This window comes from Micrasema longulum, unplaced genomic scaffold, assembly GCF_059751315.1.
Source record: "Micrasema longulum isolate JH-2025_06_02 unplaced genomic scaffold, ASM5975131v1 h1tg000982l, whole genome shotgun sequence".
Taxonomy (NCBI): domain Eukaryota; kingdom Metazoa; phylum Arthropoda; class Insecta; order Trichoptera; family Brachycentridae; genus Micrasema; species Micrasema longulum.
In genome coordinates, this window is record NW_028278172.1 from 343,629 (window position 1) to 363,939 (window position 20,311).

General features: G+C 35.2%; 1 protein-coding gene across 1 annotated transcript; it reads left to right on the top strand.

Moving 5' to 3' along the window:
* Positions 1 to 3,356: 3,356 nt before the first annotated feature.
* LOC148277782 (aldo-keto reductase AKR2E4-like) lies at positions 3,357 to 20,081 on the top strand. The gene is made up of 7 exons (XM_088232418.1): positions 3,357 to 3,484; positions 6,203 to 6,282; positions 12,732 to 12,908; positions 13,269 to 13,385; positions 16,553 to 16,720; positions 18,765 to 18,968; positions 19,455 to 20,081. Exons 2-7 carry the CDS (start codon positions 6,214 to 6,216, stop codon positions 19,632 to 19,634), a joined length of 915 nt encoding a protein of 304 aa, XP_088088544.1. The 5' UTR covers positions 3,357 to 3,484; positions 6,203 to 6,213; the 3' UTR covers positions 19,635 to 20,081.
* The last annotated feature ends 230 nt before the right edge of the window (positions 20,082 to 20,311 follow it).

The following is a 20,311-nucleotide window of genomic DNA, read 5'->3' on the forward strand; positions in this document are numbered from 1 at the left end:
ATCAAAAAAATCACTGCTCTAGTGCCATTTTTCTCACTTTAATTGTTATCTTTTATTTGTCATCTTAGATTTGTATGTTTCTTTTTTACTTTTTTGCAGTTTAAAAATTAACTAACTTGTTTGGCTTTAATTAATAAAAAAAATAACCAATTTGTTTCGTTTTCATTATTTAGTTGAATTAAATAGTTATTTTAATTTTATATATTGCACAATGAATTGTTCACTGCTGTGATTATTTCTGTAATATTTTTTATTGTAAAAGGTTCTTTGAACCGTCGATATATAAATAAATAAATAATATGTTTGTCTAAAGAAAATTCAGATAGCGTTTCCTCTTAAGTTAGGTAATCGGGTTGTGGTCTTTTGTTCCCTTGGCTAGTGTTGCGGACTGATGGATAATAGGTCCGAAGTTCGCTCTCCACTCCCGAAAATTGAGATATTTGGGTAAATTGTAAAAACGCAAATATTCCCAGTTTTTATGAAAAAAAAAGTAGTTCTTTTATTTTATTTTTCTTATAAAAACAAAACATATCACAGAATTTATACAATGGTTTCAATATGTCGGTAAAAATATATATATATATATATATATATATATATATATATATATATATAATGTGTCTCATTTACATTATGGGGATAACTTTTATTATAACACAATAATATTTATGCTAAGTACTTCTTTGAGTGTATCAGTGTTATTATTATACATGTAGGGTTGGTGAGGATGTGTGTATGTGTGTATGAGTGTGTGAGTATTGTATGTGTGTGACAATGTGTAGTGAATATAAGTGGACTTATTGAACAATGATTACCTTAATGAAGAAACCTATCGACCACCTTATCGATCGATGTAAAAATGTTAAGAACGCTCCAAATAATCGCGATGTTATAAAAATAATAATAATAACGTAAAATTAAGTTATTTTTTTAACTTTTTTAAAATATTTAATTACTTTTTTTAAATCATTATAATTTTAGTTCTCTTTTTTCTTTTTTTTCTTTTTTATTATTTTTTAGTCAATTTCTCCGTGTCCGGGGAGATTAAGAATACAGTTCTGTGTGTGAAACAGTCCGTCTCGTAATCCATTGGTCAGAGCGTTTGCCTACCATGTAAAAGGTTTCGAGTTCAATCACCGACACGGTTGACATGAAACATTGATTAGAAGAGGTTTTTACACCTGAGCCCAGATTACAATGGGGTGTAAAAAGAGTTATTTTAGTTTATTTATGTCTACAATTAGTTGGACGTACTCAAATCATTGTTGATTGAACTAACTGGTGTAAGAAGAAGTACAAAATTTGAAAAGTTTTTTTATGCGTTGCCTAGTAGGTGAAACAATTCAGGCAGAAGAATCTCACACACGTATTTAAAGGTTTCAGCTCTTTTACTTCACAAAAGACAAGAGATGAATGAGTTGAGGAAATGTGGATGTTTGAACATAGGCATAATGGTGAATGTTACACAGTGTGTTGAGAATACTAAAAATAAACATTATTATTTAAATATAACTTTTAATAACCATGTGGATACCACGATAAATAGTATATAAATCTATGTAATGTCTCGCTGCAGTCTCCTACAATGCGCAATGGTCTCTTGAGACAAAATTCAAACTTGTACACTTCTTCTGAAAATGGTTTTTATTACCGATTTGTTATTTTTTTTAATGTGTCTTCTTGTTCTTTGAAAAAAAAAACAGACACAATTTATGTTTACACTCAATGATTAATATTTTTATTTTTACATATGCATGTATGTTGAAGTAAAAAATAAATAAAGTGATACAAATGTCTGAAACGCCCGGTAGATTATCCATTTGAAGACCCAACACATTTACAATATTAAATTTCAAGCCGGTGTAAGAAACATTTTTGGTATGTTCAAATATGTGTAGACAAATTCTGGATATGGAAGAGTATCAAAAACTGATATACGTGCATATGGTTACAGAAGCGTGAGCCTGATCACCTTACCTTCCGGAAACACTTGATCGAGATACACCGCACGTACCTTACCAATGCAGTGCCCTATGCACCAACAGGTCTCCAAGAAAGACAATTCTATATCCAGGTACATAATTTTTTGATTTTCTATTTATCCTTGGCTAGAATATTACACTCGCTCGCGTTTTAGCCCGCTACAGAAAATTAAAGTGTGTAGTTTTTTTGTGGTGATTTTTTGATCCAGACAATTTTTATTAACAACGATTTGGGGTATATCCAAAAATTTGTAAACAAATTCTAGATATTTTACTAGCTAAGCGATGACTTTACGCATCATGTAATATTTATCATTCTGCCTATGGGTAGTTGATTTCGGTAAAGTTGAAGATAAATTCTCTCTAGCGATTACAAAGATATACTCCGCCGATCATTCCGACTTTTGACATGTCCATCTTTAAGTATTTGTTGGATTTGGTCATGCCATGTCTTTCTCGGTCTTCCTCTATTTCTGCATCCATCAACATTCGCATTGTAAATATTCTTAGCCGTTCTCTCGCTGTCCATTCGTTCTACATGTCCAAACCGGCGCTGAGCTCCTTTCTTGATTTTGTCGATAATGCTTGTCTCAGCCTTACATAATGTACGGATCTCAACACCTGTGCATCTATCGTACATAGTTTTACCACACATTCGCCTGAGAGATCGCATTTCGACAGCATTCAGCCCACTTTCATCCCTGTTTTTCCAAGTCCATACTTCGCTCCCATACATCAGGGACGGGACCAGGACTCCGTTGTGAACTGCCAATTAAGCGATTTGCTGATGAATGTCGACAAATCGAATGTGATGGTTTTTGAAAGAAATGAAAGTATGACTAAATGTGAAATTACTGTGAATGGAGTTATACTAAAACAAGTAGAGGAATTTGTGTATCTGGGAAGTATGTTCACTAGGTATGGAATGACTGAGAAAGATATTGAAAGGAGGGTGAGTGCCGGGAACAGAGTGAACGGTGCACTTAAATCGACCTTGGCAAATAAATGCTCGGAGTCATTCATAAATTTAAAAAATATATATTGAATGTACCATACCTACCGTAGAGTATATACAGATGTATATACTCTAAGGTACCTATAGTAAAAACATTTTTGTTAACTATGTATTTGTATTTTATATTGGATTAAATAAATAAATAAATATACAGATGAAGATAGCGTTTATGATTATCGAGGCCCTGCTAAATTATAAATAATATAATCAGTGATATTTTTAATAGTGGAAAATTTAAAAAGAAGAAAAAGACATTACTGTCACCTGTTGTCGATATGAATTAGCTTTATCCCGTGACGCAAACCAAACATAATGATACTTACGGAAAGTTTCGTTAGATGGCAGTAATTCTTATCTTTACGTCATTTTGGGAACATGATAATATTTGGTTATAAAACTTCACTGTCAATGTCAAATTGGACAAAAGTCGGGTTAAAATCTCTTCAATAAAACGTTTTGCGTATCGAATCTGTGTTTTTCTTTGCTGGTAAGTATTTTTCAAAGGTTTATCAAAATAAGTCCGGTTTCAGAGCAGTGATTCTATAGCCATATTTTGAATATGAGGGTTATCTTAATAACTTAGAACAGAAAAACAAATAATAAATAATATAATTCCAAAGAAGACAACGTAAAAAAATAATCAGATATAAATATTAAAATATAAATCATACAAATTTAGTTACATGCATAATCAAATCTACAACAACAACAACAACAACAACAAACCATCACGCCGTTTCCCCGTAGGGGTAGGCAGAGAGGATAGAACGCCATAACACTCTATCTTGGCATACATACCTCGCTTCCTCTACATTCATACATTTTCTTATGCACGCACGCCGATTATTCCTACTTTTGACAAGTCCATCTTCAAGTATTTGATGGACTTGATCGTGCCATGTCTTTCTCGGTCTTCCTCGTTTTCTGCATCCATCAACATTTGCATAGTAGATCCTTTTAGTCGTTCTTTCGCTGTCCATTCGCTCTACATGTCCAAACCAACGCAGCACCCCTTTCTTGATTCTGTCAATAATGCATGTCTCAGCCTTACACACTTCACGGATCTCGACATTTGTGCACCTATCATACATCGTTTTACCACACATTCGCCTGAGGGATCGCATTTCGACAGCATTCAACCTACTTTCATCATTATTTTTCCAATTCCATACTTCGCTCCCATACATTAGAGTTGGAACTAGAACTCCGTTGTGAACTGCTAGTTTAGCCTCCTGCGATAAACATTTGTTTGCCAAAGTAGATTTTAGTGCACCGTTCACCCTGTTCCCGGCACTCACCCTCCTTTCAATATCTTTATCGGCCTTTCCGTCCCTAGTAAACATACTTCCCAGGTACACAAATTCTTCTACCTGATTCAGGATGTCTCCGTTCACGCTGATCTCACATTTAGTTATATTTTCATCCCTTTCAAAAACCATCACTACAAAATAAATATATTTAAATCAATATAAAATAATTTAAAATATACTTGAAATAATAATTGAGAAAAGGTTTCTATAAGCTCACTCTGTGAGAAATTTGAGTAATAAATAATTTGCCGAATAACAGTGAGTCGTAAATTAAATAATTCAAAAATAAACAACGGAAAAACATAAAAATATCAATTTATGAGGGTATTGTTCAGTATTACAATCTGATTAGCTGTCTTTTAGCACCTGGTGCTCGTCCAATAATCTACATCTCAACTTAAGTAAGTGCAAGGTTATCCAATCATATACGACTACTCACTGAACGATGAAATATTATCATCTGTGTCTAGTATACGAGATTTGGGTATTATACTTGACACTAAACTTTCTTTTACAATTCATATTGAACATGTTATCAATAAATCCTTAAAACTTCTTGGATTTATTAACAGAAGCACAACTAACTTCAATAATATCAATACCCTTAAAGCTCTCTTCTGTTCCCTAGTTCGCCCGCACCTAGAGTATTCCTCTGTTATCTAATATTAAATCAGTTCAAAGTCGATTTAAAAAAGAGATAGGCTGGAGGTTGGGCTTATCCAGAACCTAATATACGTATAATGAGTTAGAAACTAGCTAAAATATATCCTCTCTTCGAGTCTGTCGAAATAAATCCGACCTTCTAGTCCTATTTAAAATTCTCAATACACTCTTTGATGCGCCTGAACTACTGAGCTCGATAAAATTAAATATCCCAACTAGAAACCTCAGGCAAAACTTACTCTTTCATACCGATAACGATAGAACTAACTATGGTTTTTATTCCCCTATGCCCAGAATTCTCAGGTCTGCCAACAAACATACCAGTCTTGATTTCTTTGATAACAAGTTGTCTTCTTTCAAACGATCACTGAATCAAATTCACTGCCGACGAACAGTCAGCAGTGGACGTCCAGGGCGTCGAGAACCCGATGCCTTGTAAAGTAGGCAAGCGTGGTTGGGGCTCTCAGGAGGCATCCGCAGCACATGGCCAAGCCGTCAACAGAAAAAAATATATTTATAGCCAATCAACAGAAAAAGAATATATATGTAAAAACATAATTGAAATGATAATTGAGATTTCTAACAAGTCGGGACATAAAAAACATATAATTGTGTCTATGTAAAATTGTGTATTTTGTGCATTAAACAAATAAAAAAAGATATGTTTTCTAGAAACTCACTCAATACTATAGTAAGAAATAGGAGCAATAAATCATATGCCAAATAATAGTACGTACTAAATTAAATTATACAAAAGTACATAGTGAAAAAACATAAAAATATCAAGATATATAAAAAGCAAATAAAAATAAAAGTATGGAAAGAAAAGCAGATTTGTAAATTTTTGCTAAATGCTAATCTCGAACTTTAAAAAAATTGACAACTTCGTCCCTATCGTTCTAAAAAAATAAAATATAAAAAAAGCAAATAGTTGCTTACTTCTGCAGGGCAGACACGAGGAGGGTGAGGAGGTAGTCTGATACTGCGCCGCGCTTCCCTCACTTCTCCCCTGCGGAAGTAAGCAACCATTTGTTTTATTTAAATATTTTATTTTTTATAAATTTCTTTGTCCTAAATATTTTTTTAATATGCTAATATGTCTTCTTGCCCATACTGATCATTGTGGTTTCGGATGTGACAGGGTTTAAAGAACACCCTGTATACGTATTTGTATGAATAAATAAAATAAATAAATAAAAAATGCGGATGTTTAAATATGTATTTATTTTCAGAATTCAAGAAGATGACTTCAACTAAGGTCAAACTGAATGATGGAAGGGAGATGCCAGTTTTTGGTCTTGGAACGTACGCTGTAAGTAACTTAGCCTCTGTCATAATATCCTGTGAATTCTGTTTACGTTTTGTGCCCTTGTATCGTATGGTAATATATTTTTTTAAACTGTTATTTTAAAACAGTTTTATTTAAACCGTTATTTTAAAGCTGTTATATTAAAACAATTATTTTTTCAAAATAGCTGAAACAGTTTTGCAAAAAAATAAACTGACACTAGAAGAAAAAAAAAACATTCACTTTTAAAACAGCTGTAACGGTCTCATTAGAAAATGAAACTGTGGTGGAAAAACAAATTCCCACGCGAATGCGGGGCGAGAATTAGCGAGGGGCGAAGCCCTAGGGCTTTGTGACAACACTATAGACGTCACACGCGACGTCGCGCGCCAGGTCCGAGCGCCGGACAGGACGAGAAGCGTTTTGGCTGTGCTCGGTGACACACGTTCTTCAGACAAAAACTTGATTTAATTTTAATTTTTACGATTTCATACTTTTTCTCAACTGCTTTATTTTACGTTTTACAAATTAGATTCCTTGAGTTATTTTTAAGTATTTCCATTCTCAACGATTTTTGATTATGTCCAAATGCTTGCAGACTGGCTGAATTTCCTCCCTAGGGAGTTGTTCATATTTAAATTTATTTCAACAGAGAGGGAAACATTTTTGAGAAGGAAATATGGAAGTCTAGGTATTAACAGGGCTTATGACCTGTCATTGACTGGTTTAAGTGGCCACTTCACACACTGTGTAACATTCACCATTCTGACCATGTTTAAACATCCACATTTCCTCAACTCTTCCATCTGTTGACTTTTGTGAAGTAAAAGAGCTGAAACCTTTATCACGTGGGTGAGGTTACACAGTGTGTAAAGTGGCCACTTAAACCAGCCAATGACAGGTCATAAGCCCTGTAGATGGCTAGACTTCCATATTCCCTTCTCAAAAATGTTTCCCCTCTCTGTTGAAATAAATTTAAATTTCCATTCTCTATTATATTAAGTTTAGTTAAATTTATATTTTGTATCTTTTGTATTAATAAAAGATAATAAAACTGTAAGTACAATCTTTTACTCTATCTGTGCATTGCACATACCATGTTAGTCTGAAGATTTATCCAAAACGAGCGTGAAGTAAAAATTGTTCTCACGAGACGATTTTTACAGAACGATATCAACGCGGATAAATATTTAGCAATTTATGTGGAACCTACTAGGCAGTCGACATAACCCGACGTTTAGTAGGTAACAAACACCACCATAGCTTCTATGATACTACTACTACTACTAGTACCCTCACGCCATTTCCCCGTAGGGGTAGGCGGAGAGAATGGACCGCCACACACATCTATTCTGGCATACATTCCTAGATTCTTCCACATTCATACATCTTGTCATACATGCCCTTCGGTTCTGTCTGCTTTTGACATGACCAGACTTAAGATTTTGGTTTAGCTGATCATGCCACGTCTTCCTCAGTCGCCCTCGTCTCACTTTACCGTTCATTTTCGCCATATATACTTGTTTTACCATTCTTTCTACGTGACCAAACCATCTAGAAACCCTTTCTTAATCTTATCTATTATACTATACTCAGATTTACGCTCTCGCCTGATTTCATCATTCGTAACCCTGTCATAAATTGATTTCCCGAACATTCGTCTTATATATCGCATTTCAACCGCGTTAACTCGGCTTTCATCCTTCCTCTGCCAGTTCCATGTTTCACTTCCATACTTTCCATACATTGGGACTAAAACTCCGTTGTGCACTGCCAGTTTAGCTTCGATTGACATATTTTTATTAGCAATTACTGTGCTTAGTGCTCCGTTCATTTTGTTGCTCGCATTCATTCTCCTTTCAACATCTTTTTCTACTCTTCCATCTTATGAAAACATGCTTCCCAGATATACAAATTCTTCTACTCGTTCGAGACATTCGTTGTTAACATTTATTATGCAGTCAGTAACCTCACTATCCCTTTCAAATACCATAACTTTTTACTTACTTTCGTTCATCGCCAACTCGCTCCCCAGGCATACATTATACATTCTAGAGACTATTTGTTGCAAATCGTCCTTGCTGCTTGCTAACAGAACTGCATCATTAGCACACAACAAGCAGCTTACTGAAAAAATAACAATTTTTGCTCCAATACCCATACATTCTATCTCTTCCATACAGTTGTCCATGTATAGATTAAACAACCATGGCCTTTTGAGATCGCAAACATGGCAATATAGTGGACTGTATTTTAAATTTAATATATAAATAAATTAATATCCTCGATATGCGGTATGCAATGTCAATCAGTCACAACCCCAACAAACGAAATGGATCAGGAATGGAAGCCACTAACCTGGTTCGTTCTTGATGGAATTGCGGTAGTCTGACTGGTCAATTGCGAGCGGCTCCAACACTAGGATAGGCCCCCGATCTGGAGCTGAACACTGGTGGTTGGTGGAAACAAAGTCTATGATGCGGCACACGTTCAACAAAATAAACGCGCGATTCACGACACGAGGTCTTATTGTGGCGGATGATCAAAGGATACTAAGGTGGGAAGTTGTTGTGGGTACAAAGAATGTCGAAGTTGTGACAATAATCGACAAATGCACACCCACACATAATTCGCAACCACAGGGTATCAAATGAAACTTTTAAAAATAACAGTTTAAAAGTGCCTGTATAAAATTGTGCCCCCCTCTCCCCACATGAAATGTAAAAAAATTAAATTGTTTTTTTAATATCAGTTTAGAGCAGCGTGGCTCGTTGCAAATAACAGTTTAATAATTATTTGTGAAACTGTTTCATCAGATGTAGCTTGGGTGTGCATTTGTCGATTATTGTCACAACTTCGACATTCTTTTTACGCACAACAATTGTTCACTTCCCACCTTAGTATCCTTTGATCATCCGCCACAATAAGACCTCGTGTCGTGAATCGCGCGTTTATTTTGTTGAACGTGTGCCGCATCATAGACTTTGTTTCCACTAACCACCAGTGTTCAGCTCCAGATCGGGGGCCTGTCCTAGTGTTGGTGCCGCTCGCAATTGACCAGTCGGACCACCGCAATTCCACCAAGAACGAACCAGGTTAGTGGCATCCATTCCTACTCCATCTCATTCGTTGGGGTTGTGACCGATTGACTCTGCATACCGCATATCGAGGATATACCGAATTTAAGTTTCGGTCTAGTTTTGGTTGAAACCAAAGCCGACACTTCAGCCGGCCACTATTATGCAACACATCATCAATATATTCAGTTATTGGTGTGCTAATGCAGTGCCTTATGCACCATTGGTTGAGGGGAACTGTTTCTTATTAAACCAATTTTTGATAATTGTTTTAATGCAGCTAAATTTTGACCTGTCTGGGAGTGCGACAGATTCTCTGCCTACCCTGGCGCAACAGCAGGTCAGTTTGGGTATAATTTATTACTGTATGACTAAATTCCTCTTATATAAATGTCTCTTTGTATCCCCGTATTGTATAAATGTCTCTTCGTATTCCCATCTCATTGTATCAATGTCTATTTGCATCCCCATCTTATTGTATAAATATCTCACTGTAACTCCCTCTAATTTTATAAATATCTTGTAATATCTCACTCTTACAGTGCATAAGTCTCTTCGTATCCTCGTCTTCTTGTGTAAATGTCTCATAGTATCCCAGTCTTATTGCGTAAATGTCTCACAGTATCCCCGTCTTATTGTATAAATGTCTCTTCATATCCCCGTCTTGTTGTATAAATGTCTCTTCACATGCCTGTCTTATAGTGTAAATGTCCTAGTGTATCCCTCAATCTATTTGTATCATATTGTATCACCGCGTTTTTTTGCATTGTATAAATATTAAACTGCATTTTTGCCCTAATACTTATGTATGTAGTGAAATCTTTTGTTAAAATGAAATGGTTGGTTTGCCTTACCGCAGTTTCGTTGCAAGGTAGCGTGAAATTAAATAAAAGTTTTACTTACATTGTTCTGAGATTTAATAGATAATATGATGAATATAAGATACACAAAGATGTGATTAAATTAAGTTCAACACTGAATGAATTAACCGTGACACGAATTTACATGATGCGGGTATTTGTAAGTTTTAGAAAGAGAGAGCAAAAGCGAACTGAACCGAAGTCGACCGGGCACACGCAGATTCTGGCGAGCTCCGACCGTGCCGACGTCGGGCAATTCCGATGTGTCTTGCGCTGTGTTGTTAGTGGTAAAAATGCAGCGAGAATGCGTGCCCATATGTATATATATTGCCATTAACTTTTTACCTGTTTATCATATCTCCATCAAGTTTCTATCAAGTCCCCTTTCTCCGTCGTTCTTCCAATGGGGTTAAATCCCAACACCTTCAATGCAGCAGCGAGGCTTATTACGGGAGTAAAAAATATTCTCACATCTCACGACATCTTCGAGATTTGCACTGGTTAAAAAGCCCAGAGATAATAAAATACAAGCTTTGCTGGACAGTATTCAAATCCCTTCATGAAATGGCTTCAAAATAACTATCGGAGCTTTGTATTAGGGAAAATACATGTCAAAGAACATCTACTCTTAGGCCAGTATTTGATTCAGGCAGAGGAAAACTTGTCGAAATCTGGCGCTCTCCAAACACTAGATTCGGAGATCGTGCTTTTGCCGTTGCCGGCCCCTCTGCCTGGAACCGATTGCCTTCAAACTTACGAATCATCGACAGGCCTAGTAAGTTCAGATCCAAACTGAAATCTCACTTCTTCAGTTTATCTTATCTTCAATTTTAAATCAGAAAATATTATATGTCAGTTTAGCTCAGTTAGAATGTAAGTTTGAGTGTACAATTGTTAAGCGCCCTTGATGTGATTTTTCACGAAAATGGCGCTATATAAATCAGTCAATTATTATTATCCATAACTGGAAGCTCAATCGTCCCCAATCCCGAGATAAGCCTCCTTTCCAGACTGGAATCGACGGTTTCAGACTGGAATCGACTGCCGAGCCTAGCTGTTCTTTCCATTTCGGTCAACCGGCTCAACAACTAAAGGAAGAAGAACTTGGACAAAAAGTAGTACACGAGATATGGCAAAGGCTGCCTGCTTTTTATTTATTTGGTCTACAAACAATGATAAATGCTATTTAAAAGACATAAATACAACACACTTTTAAACAAAATTAATAATGTACAATTTATAAATTAAAATGAAATTATTTAAAAATTAATGAAATAATCTTTACTTATATAATTCTTCTGTACGTGTGATGTCGCTGAACTCCTCCTAAACGGTTTAACCAATTTTCGTGCGGTTTTCAGCAATATGTAGATCTTTGCACTGCGCGTGTTCGTAGATATTAAAATTTTCATCTGTCAGAGTCTGGAACTGAAGTGTGGAGTGGGTAAGGAGTGGGCTTAAGATAATATGCATAGACAACTCTCCTTATATTTCTAGCTGTGCCCTGTGGCATTACCAACATTAAAATGAATGCATTACTCGTGAACTACTGTGACAGAATTTATTATTTATTTATTTAACTTTTTGTACATAATGTTAATATTACATTGGCGGACTTACCCAAATGGCAATTTCTTCCAACCAACCAATAAAATAAAAGTTTTATTTTTATAATTCAAGTTACAGAACATATTAAATAGAAAAAAAGATTAAAAAGCCAAAGATATATAAAAATAAACGTATTTGTTTATAAATTACCTTAAATCAAAACTATTACTCAATGGGAAAAAGGAAAGGAGGAGAGATTAAGGAAGAGAAAAGAGATGTTTCTTCAGACGTGATTTAAACAGAGATACTGTAGTAATCTCTTTGATGGTGGATGGGAGATGATTCCACAGTCGAGCCGCATGGACACTATATGAGTTAGAGAAGAAAGAGGAATTGTGGATGGGTATTAAGAGAGTGCCTTGAGAATTAGAACGAAGAGGTAAACCATGAACTGATAAGCGTTGAAATTTTTCACGCAGGTATATAGGAGCGTTAGGACTAAGAAGTACATTGAGCAGAAGTGAGAGGGAGTGATAGTCTCTCCGCTGTCTAATTTTGAGCCATTTCAGTTGCCTTCGATAATCAGAAATGTGGTCATATTTCCTAAGACCAAAAATGTACCTTATGCATGTATTTTGAAGTCGTTTAAGTTTATCGAGTTGCTCACAGCTTAAATCAGTCGTGGAAACATCAGCGTAATCTAGAATGGGTAGTAGTAATGCTTGAACAAAGGTGCATTTAGTATTAATGGGTAAGAATTTTTGCAACCTTCTAAGTGAGTGTAGACTGAAAAATAAAATATTACCAACTTACGAAACGATCGTTTTCGAAAGACCTTATTTTCCAAACGAAAATATTCTTTATAAGGGCTTATATAAACTCTAGGAGAATCTTAAAAGATCTTTTATTTGTAGAGTAGGTTAAATCCGATATTCCTCCCGAGGGATAATACCCTATTGAAATTGAGCAAATTGCTTGTGGGTTTCAGCGCGGAGGCAGTAAAGATTTGCAATGCCAGCTGGCCGTGGAGGCCGCCATCAGTTCGGGGTATCGCCACATCGACACGGCGGCGTTCTACGACAACGAAGCTGAGGTGGGTCGGGGGATTTGCAACAAAATGGCCGACGGAACTGTCAAAAGGGAAGACGTCTTTCTGACGACTAAGGTAACGCTTTTCTTACTAAACAAAACCAGCTGTTTGTTGCAACAGAGAGGGAAAACATTTTTGAGAAGGGTTTATGGGAGTCTAGGCATTTACAGGACTTATGATCTGTCATTGGCTGATTTAAGTGGCTTTTTATGAGCTAATAAATTAATCTAAAAAATCACAAGCCCATAATATTCTTATTAAAATCTGTTAAGAAATAAGGGAGATATAAAATATAAAATTAATAAATATTTGAGTGATATCCCTATTGTGATATTTTTTTGTAGCTTGCCTATAAAAATATTCACCGTTCGCCACTGGTACTTAGGCCCATTGTTTTGCTGTAAACTAAAGCTAACTTCATGATGTTTTTTTCAGTTGTGGAACGATCGACACGAAAAGGAGAAAGTGGTCCCCTCTCTAAAGGAATCGCTCAAACGTTTCGGACTTGACTACGTGGACCTATATCTCATACACTGGCCCATCGGTCAAAAGGTAAGTCCTTTCTTCCTCTCCTTTCCGCTTCACCATACCATCCAGGAGTCATCTTGGTTGAGGACTGTTAAAATGAAGTGTCCACGAAGAGCCGCCAGACATTTATGTCAGCTGCTATCTCCGGTGCATCATCCCAAGTCAGGTTCGCGCCTCGTTCCGACATTACTACCGACGAACAGTCAGCAGCGTACGTCGAGAACCTGATGATGCCTTGTAAATAGGGAAGCGTGGTCAACGCTCTCAGGAGGCATCCCCAGTACAAGGCCGGCCAGTTGTGATGTGAGGAATTGGCTGGATATACTGCAAAAGCCTTGCCTACTTCACAAGGAATCAGGTTCTCGACGTCCCGGACGTCCGTCGCTGACTGTTCGTCGGCAGTTCAATCTGACTTGAGAGGATGCACGGGAGAGTTGCCTGAAGGCTCTTTGTGGACGCCTCTAGAGAGCGGACATGGAATTATGATGACTACACATTCTCTAAAATATGAGATATTATTGGGCACCCCTGAGAGTCTCCCATTTCTCAACTCAAAGGCTAACAATCCCTGTTAGTGAAGAATGAGGAATTCCACTGTTTCCTAATTTATTTATTTTCTATTAGCGTACTATTTAACTAAGCAATTTTTTTTTTGTGCGTTTTTTACAAAGATATGATTTTTGAAAGTTACATTTATCAAATACCGCGCCAAATGACTGTAATCAGTGTGTCACTTTTCAGTAGTGACGTCATGAAACGGTTGGCGTTCTTACTTTCACTGACCTGACAAGAATCTATGGAATATTGCGTTGATTACTTCATTTAGTTGATCGTAATTTGCTCATTTCTATGTTATGGTTGTTTTTACGAACGTTTCGATTTAGGAAAACCTAGAAAGTTGACATAATCTCTGGTTGAAATGTCAAATTATACAAATTGTACTCTTTTTTTTCTATGGTCAAAACGTTGCGGGGGCTTTAAGCGGAAACCGGAAATACTACACGTAGATATACGGAGTGACGTCATTATTTACGATTTAAAAATGAATACTATTTTTAACATTTTTTATTTATTTTTGCGTGCGTTTTTGGGATATTTCATCCTACTCCAAATTTTTTAAATATTCACGTATGCACAAAAAAAAAACATTTTTTAAATTTAATTCCGGGTTGGGCTGGAATTCCTCATTCTATTCCCCCTTTTCCTCGATCCAATAAAATGCGTATTGACAGTACAGGTAAACGACGTTTTGCGTTTGTGCCGATTTACAATGACGCCAATTGATGCCGGCGTGGGATCCCTTGGTTCGGCTGACTCCAGACATCAGTAGGCGCCGAAATTCTAATGGCAGACACACTTTTACACGTTGTTTTATTCTATTACCGCGTACGCGAGCAGCCTATTGTATGTGTGGAATATTTTCCGAGTTAGTTTTCGTCTTGTTTTTAAGAAAAATAAAAAGAAATGATTGTATTTTTAATTTTCTTACTATTAAAATTAAAAGAATATTCAAATATATGTAGTTTATTCTATGATTCTGCAAGAAAGGAAGCAACAATCAAAGCAGATGAAATTGGATGCTTTTTTTCAAAAAAGTGTGAGAATTTAATTTAGTACCGACAAACTGGCGAGTTAGTATTTATTATAAAAAAATCATTATTTATATCAAGAGATTATTATTTATTTTGTAAATGAATTTAAACTGTAGTTATTAAATACTTTTATAATTTATTTAGAATATATAAAGGATATGTATTAAATAAACATGTTAGATTGTTCTTAGAATTTTGACACGGAACCTAACCTATATATATTTAAGAACCAAAATTTATTTACAAGTAATTCAAACAGATCAAGTCAAAGAAAAAATCGTGTGTTAGAAATAGCACATTGTAAAACGAGGCGAGGCCAGCACAGAGACATGCATATTTTATAGGTCCAAATTTTTAAAATTCTTTTTTTACTGATAATATTTCATTGATTCCAAACTTTCAAAATTTTCCTTCTTTTAAAAAACACGCACTATCCTGGATTCAAACTAAAGATATGAACTCTTTTTTTCTATGATTTATTTTGTTGCCCTTTAATAATAAGGAATATTTTTGTGTTTTTAAAAAATATTTTTTACTTTTTTAATTACTATAAAAAAAAAACCATATTATCTTTTACAGAATATTTTATTTTTTCTTTCTTATGTTATATAAAAATATTATAACTGTCCATTATTTATTATAATAGCAAAAATTCATTAGCATTTTCTTGTATATATATATATATATATAGTTGGATAATTTATATAGCGCCATTTTTGTGAAAATCACCTCAAGGGCGCTGTACAATTAATAAATATCCCAGTACGTCTTGCAGCTACAGAGCGCATGGACGGTTGGGATTCTAGTTCCTCGTTTTCAATTAAGATCAATAAAAAATTATAATAGATAGGAGCTAGATTACAGGACGTCTTGCAGCTACAGAGCGCATAGACAGTTAGAAATTTAGCTCCCATTTACACATTTTAAAAATTGACAAATAAATTTAGTATATTAATGATACTAAAAAAAATAAAAATATATGAATAATAAAAAGGAGTAAGATTACAACACGTCTTGCAGCTACTAAGCGCATAGACGATTGGAATTCTAGACCCCATTTATAAAATTGAGGTATTTTTAAGTTGGTATATGAAAGCTAGATAAGCAATCATCGTGCAGCTACAAAGCGCATGGACGAGTGGAATTCCAGCAAAGTTAGAATGATATCAATAAATTTATAAAAAATAGAGCATAGTAGTAAGTTTGTCAAGTGTTCATGCCAAGAACTAAGCAATAAAAAAATAAAACACTGTTTCAACTCCATGGTTAACAAAGGGAGATAGATGTCCGAAGAGAACCTTTTGTAGACAGTAGGTAGATATCGTCACCATGTGGTCCACTAGGCTGCTGGAGAATTTCTGGAAACGCACGTGTGTATACCCACGAACAAGCCATGCCTTTGTGGGATTTTTTGTTCACTATTTTTCTATTAATATGTATTTCGTTGATATGTAATTATGCTTTATTTTTTAAAAATTCCGTTTTATTATTATGTTTATTGTAACAAAACAAAAATATATAAATATCTTCCATTATATTTGCGTTCAGTTTACGCTGGTTACTCGTGAAAACGACGTTTACCTGTATTGATGTTTCCAGGAAGATGGGTCTTACTCCGACACCGATTATTTGGAGACTTGGCGTGGGATGGAAGAATGCGTAGAGCTGGGCATCGCCAGGACAATCGGAGTCTCCAACTTCTCCATCCCGCAGCTGGAGAGGCTGCTCGGGGCTTGCAAGATACGCCCCGCCGTCAATCAAGTGGAGGTAGGTTAAAATGTAATGTTTGGTGCGTTCGGCCACAATTCTTGATTTCCTGGGCCTCGATTATGATGGGAAGATAAAGACGTCATACATACCTTGACGGTATAGTTGAAGATAAATCCCCTCTAGCGATTATAAAGATATACTACCGACCCCCCACCTTCAAGTTTTGGGTAGGTACATCGATATGAAACAAGGGGAAGCGTTCGTCACGGTACACATATCTACGCTCTAAAATATTTATTTATTTGACACTTTATATACGTATACAATATATATACATATAAGGGCGGGCATATTGCCTTAAGGGAATTTCTTCCTACCTACCCAAACCGTTCAGTTTGAGAAAATTATAAATACATGGACATATTGAATCTTACAATTTTATACAAAAATTAAAAGCAAAGATTAACAAAAATAAATTTATTTAAAAAAATAAATTAACACTATACTATGAAGAGAGGAGAGGGGATGGGAAGGAAGAAGAAGGATAAAGGAACAATTTAAATATTTAGATAGTGAAATTTCAATCTTGACTTAAATGTAAATAAAGAAGGGTTTCTAACATTAATGGGTAGATTTATTTATTTATATACGGCATTTCTGCCATTTACATATATGTGGTATAAAGAGTGCTTAGAAATAAAAATATTAAAAATAAAAAAAAATCGAGTATGAAATATTAATATACTCGTACTATACACATTATTAATTACTTGAAATACATACATATTTTAAAGAAATTATACAATAACAAAATACATTAATCAATCAAATTATATCAAATTATAACTATTCCAACCCAATCTTCTGAAGATGATTTGCTCTTTTTGATAAAAATATGTTGGTCACTTTATTTTTTAGGTTAGGCAGAGATAAACTAAATATATCAAAATGTGATGCATATTCATTCCCGGTATTCTGTAATCTAACAATAGGTGAGTTATATTGAGCTACCGTTCGACAATTTTGACAATAAAATGTTGTAGATGTTCTGCTTAATCTAGGTGGTACATAGAATGAAATCAATTTCAGTAGATCAGGGGTATCAAACATCGGTTTTATTATTTTATATAAAGTCATAAGATCGGTCAATGTTCTTCGTTCTTGCAATTTAGTTAATTTAAGAGAGTCTAAAATTTTGTTATAATTTAATTGATTAGTAGAAAAACCCATCTTAAAATGAATATATCTAAGAAATTTATTCTGAATTCTCTCAATAGAATCTGAGAAGGTGATTTGATAAGGTGACCATATTGGAGAATTATAATCTAGTTGGCTTCTAACTAGAGATGTGTAAAGATATTTTAATGTGTTTATATTATTAAAATCTTTTCCGGTTCTAAGTACAAATCCTAATAATTTTACAGCTTTGTTAGATATTTTAATAATGTGCTCTTTAAATAATAATTTTGAATCAAACAAAACACCCAGATCGCTCACGGTAGAAACATCAGTAATTTTAATTTGATTTAACATGTAATTAAATAGAATCGGATATTTTATTTTATAGAATCTCATAGCTTGACATTTGCTTATATTGAGTTGTAATTTATTTTGTTGGCACCAGATGTTTAATTTGGACAAATTATAGGACAAAATGTTACAATCGTCAATGTGTTTTATCTCTCTGATTATTCCACAATCGAGCGGCTACTACTGTGAAAGAGGAGGCAAGAAAATTAGAGTACCTAATATCTGGTACACAAAAATATTTAATACATTAATTTCAGAAAAAGATAATAATAAATAATAATACACATCAAAAACAGAGAAAAAATTGTATGAAAAAGAAAGTTTTATTACGACATTAATAATTAGTTTCAAACAGTGCATTTAAGAATGTTTTAAAATGGATAATTGATATGTACACATATGTGTTTACTTAGTGACAATGTGCAATAGCGATTGTATAAAAAAACCTTTCTCTGTTATAACGAGTATCGCTTATAACGAGCAAATTCAAGTGGTCCCATCTTCCTCGTAATAACCAAAGTCGACTGTATATATAAAGATTCAAATATTTTGGGTATCTCGAAACTTTCAGATGAATCCCAACCTGACGCAAAAGGGTCTTCTGAAGTACTGCAGGGAGCAGGGAATCGTACTGACTGCATACAGCCCTTTTGGCTCGATGCCCGAGACGAAGACGAACCCTAGTTCGCCGGCCCCTCGTTTGGACGATCCCATACTGACGAAGATTGGAAAAAAGTATGGGAAAACCAGCACTCAAGTTGTGTTGCGTTACTTGGTGAGTTTCATTCAAATACGGCTTAACCGTGTCCTGGCGGATGAAGAACACAGTTACGTGTGTGAAATCTAAATATAGTCATTTTCGTAATACCTCAGGGGCGCTTAACATAGTGGTTCTATAGATAAATAAATTTAATTGAAGCTTTTAAATTTGTAATTTAATTAAAACAATTTATTTTGTTGTCACATGCTACAGATTTATTCAAATGATTTAGAGAACAAGTGGGTTTTAAGCTTTTTCCGAATCATCACTTCACTCTCACAGCTTCGCACCTCTGCTGGGAGAGCATTCCACGCCGTAGGGCCTGCGACCGCAAATGCGCATTCGCTGAATTTAGTGCGCTGTTTGCGTAGAGGTATAATAACTTTTCCTCTCGCCGTAGACGTAGCTGATCTAAGCGTGAGACGCCTGTCAGCTAGTTCATCTGGGATGCAGAGTTCCTTGTGTTAACGCCCGTTATATCTTCAGTTTGATTTTTTTTAGCTGGACTGCGGAGCGGTTGTCATCCCCAAGTCGGTCACGCCGAATCGCATCGCGCAGAACATCCAGGTCTTTGATTTCCGCCTGACCGATGAGGAGATCGCCCAGATCGACTCCTTCAACAAGGACTTCAGAGTCGTGGCCGTGGCGATGTGGAAGGATCACAAGTTCTTCCCTTTCTAAGAAAAAAATACTCGAAAACAGACAACGAATTCCTTTTATGTTAAGAGTATTAAACAAAGCCAAACATTTTTTGTCAATATTTTTCATCGCTGATTTTTAAAATACCGCCTGTGACGTCACGAGTTGTCGTCTAAGAGTTGTGCCTGCATTTAAAAGTAGAACCCCTTAGTTGTCAAAATACTTTAAGGGGTTATATCTCAGAGTAAGAATGCGCCAAGCTACAGAGGAGCCCAAACGTAGGAAAACCATTCTACGACTATTTGGTATTAGGTTGGCTACAGTTCGCAGCAAAACAATGGGCCGTGCTCAGCTCGAGAATTGCCAAAAGGATATTTATTTGCATTGTAAATACTTTTAAATATGTGCCTGTGTATTTTTTATTGCAGGGTTATTCCAATTTATTTTTCTATAATTTGCCTATATTTATTTTATAAAACTGAAAAAACATGTGTGTGTTTATTTTTTTATTTATTTATTCATTTTATTCACAATATACTTATGTTACATTTATTGAGACATAAATCCCAGCTCTGTGGAACCAAAGTCCCGTGTTGAGTTTGTCTGTTTGTCCGTCACATCTCCGAAACGCCGAGTCGTAGCGGCCTGAAATTTGGACACGTCATTTTAGATGCGATTTCAAGGTTAACGTTGCTATTTTCGAGTAAAATTTGAATCGA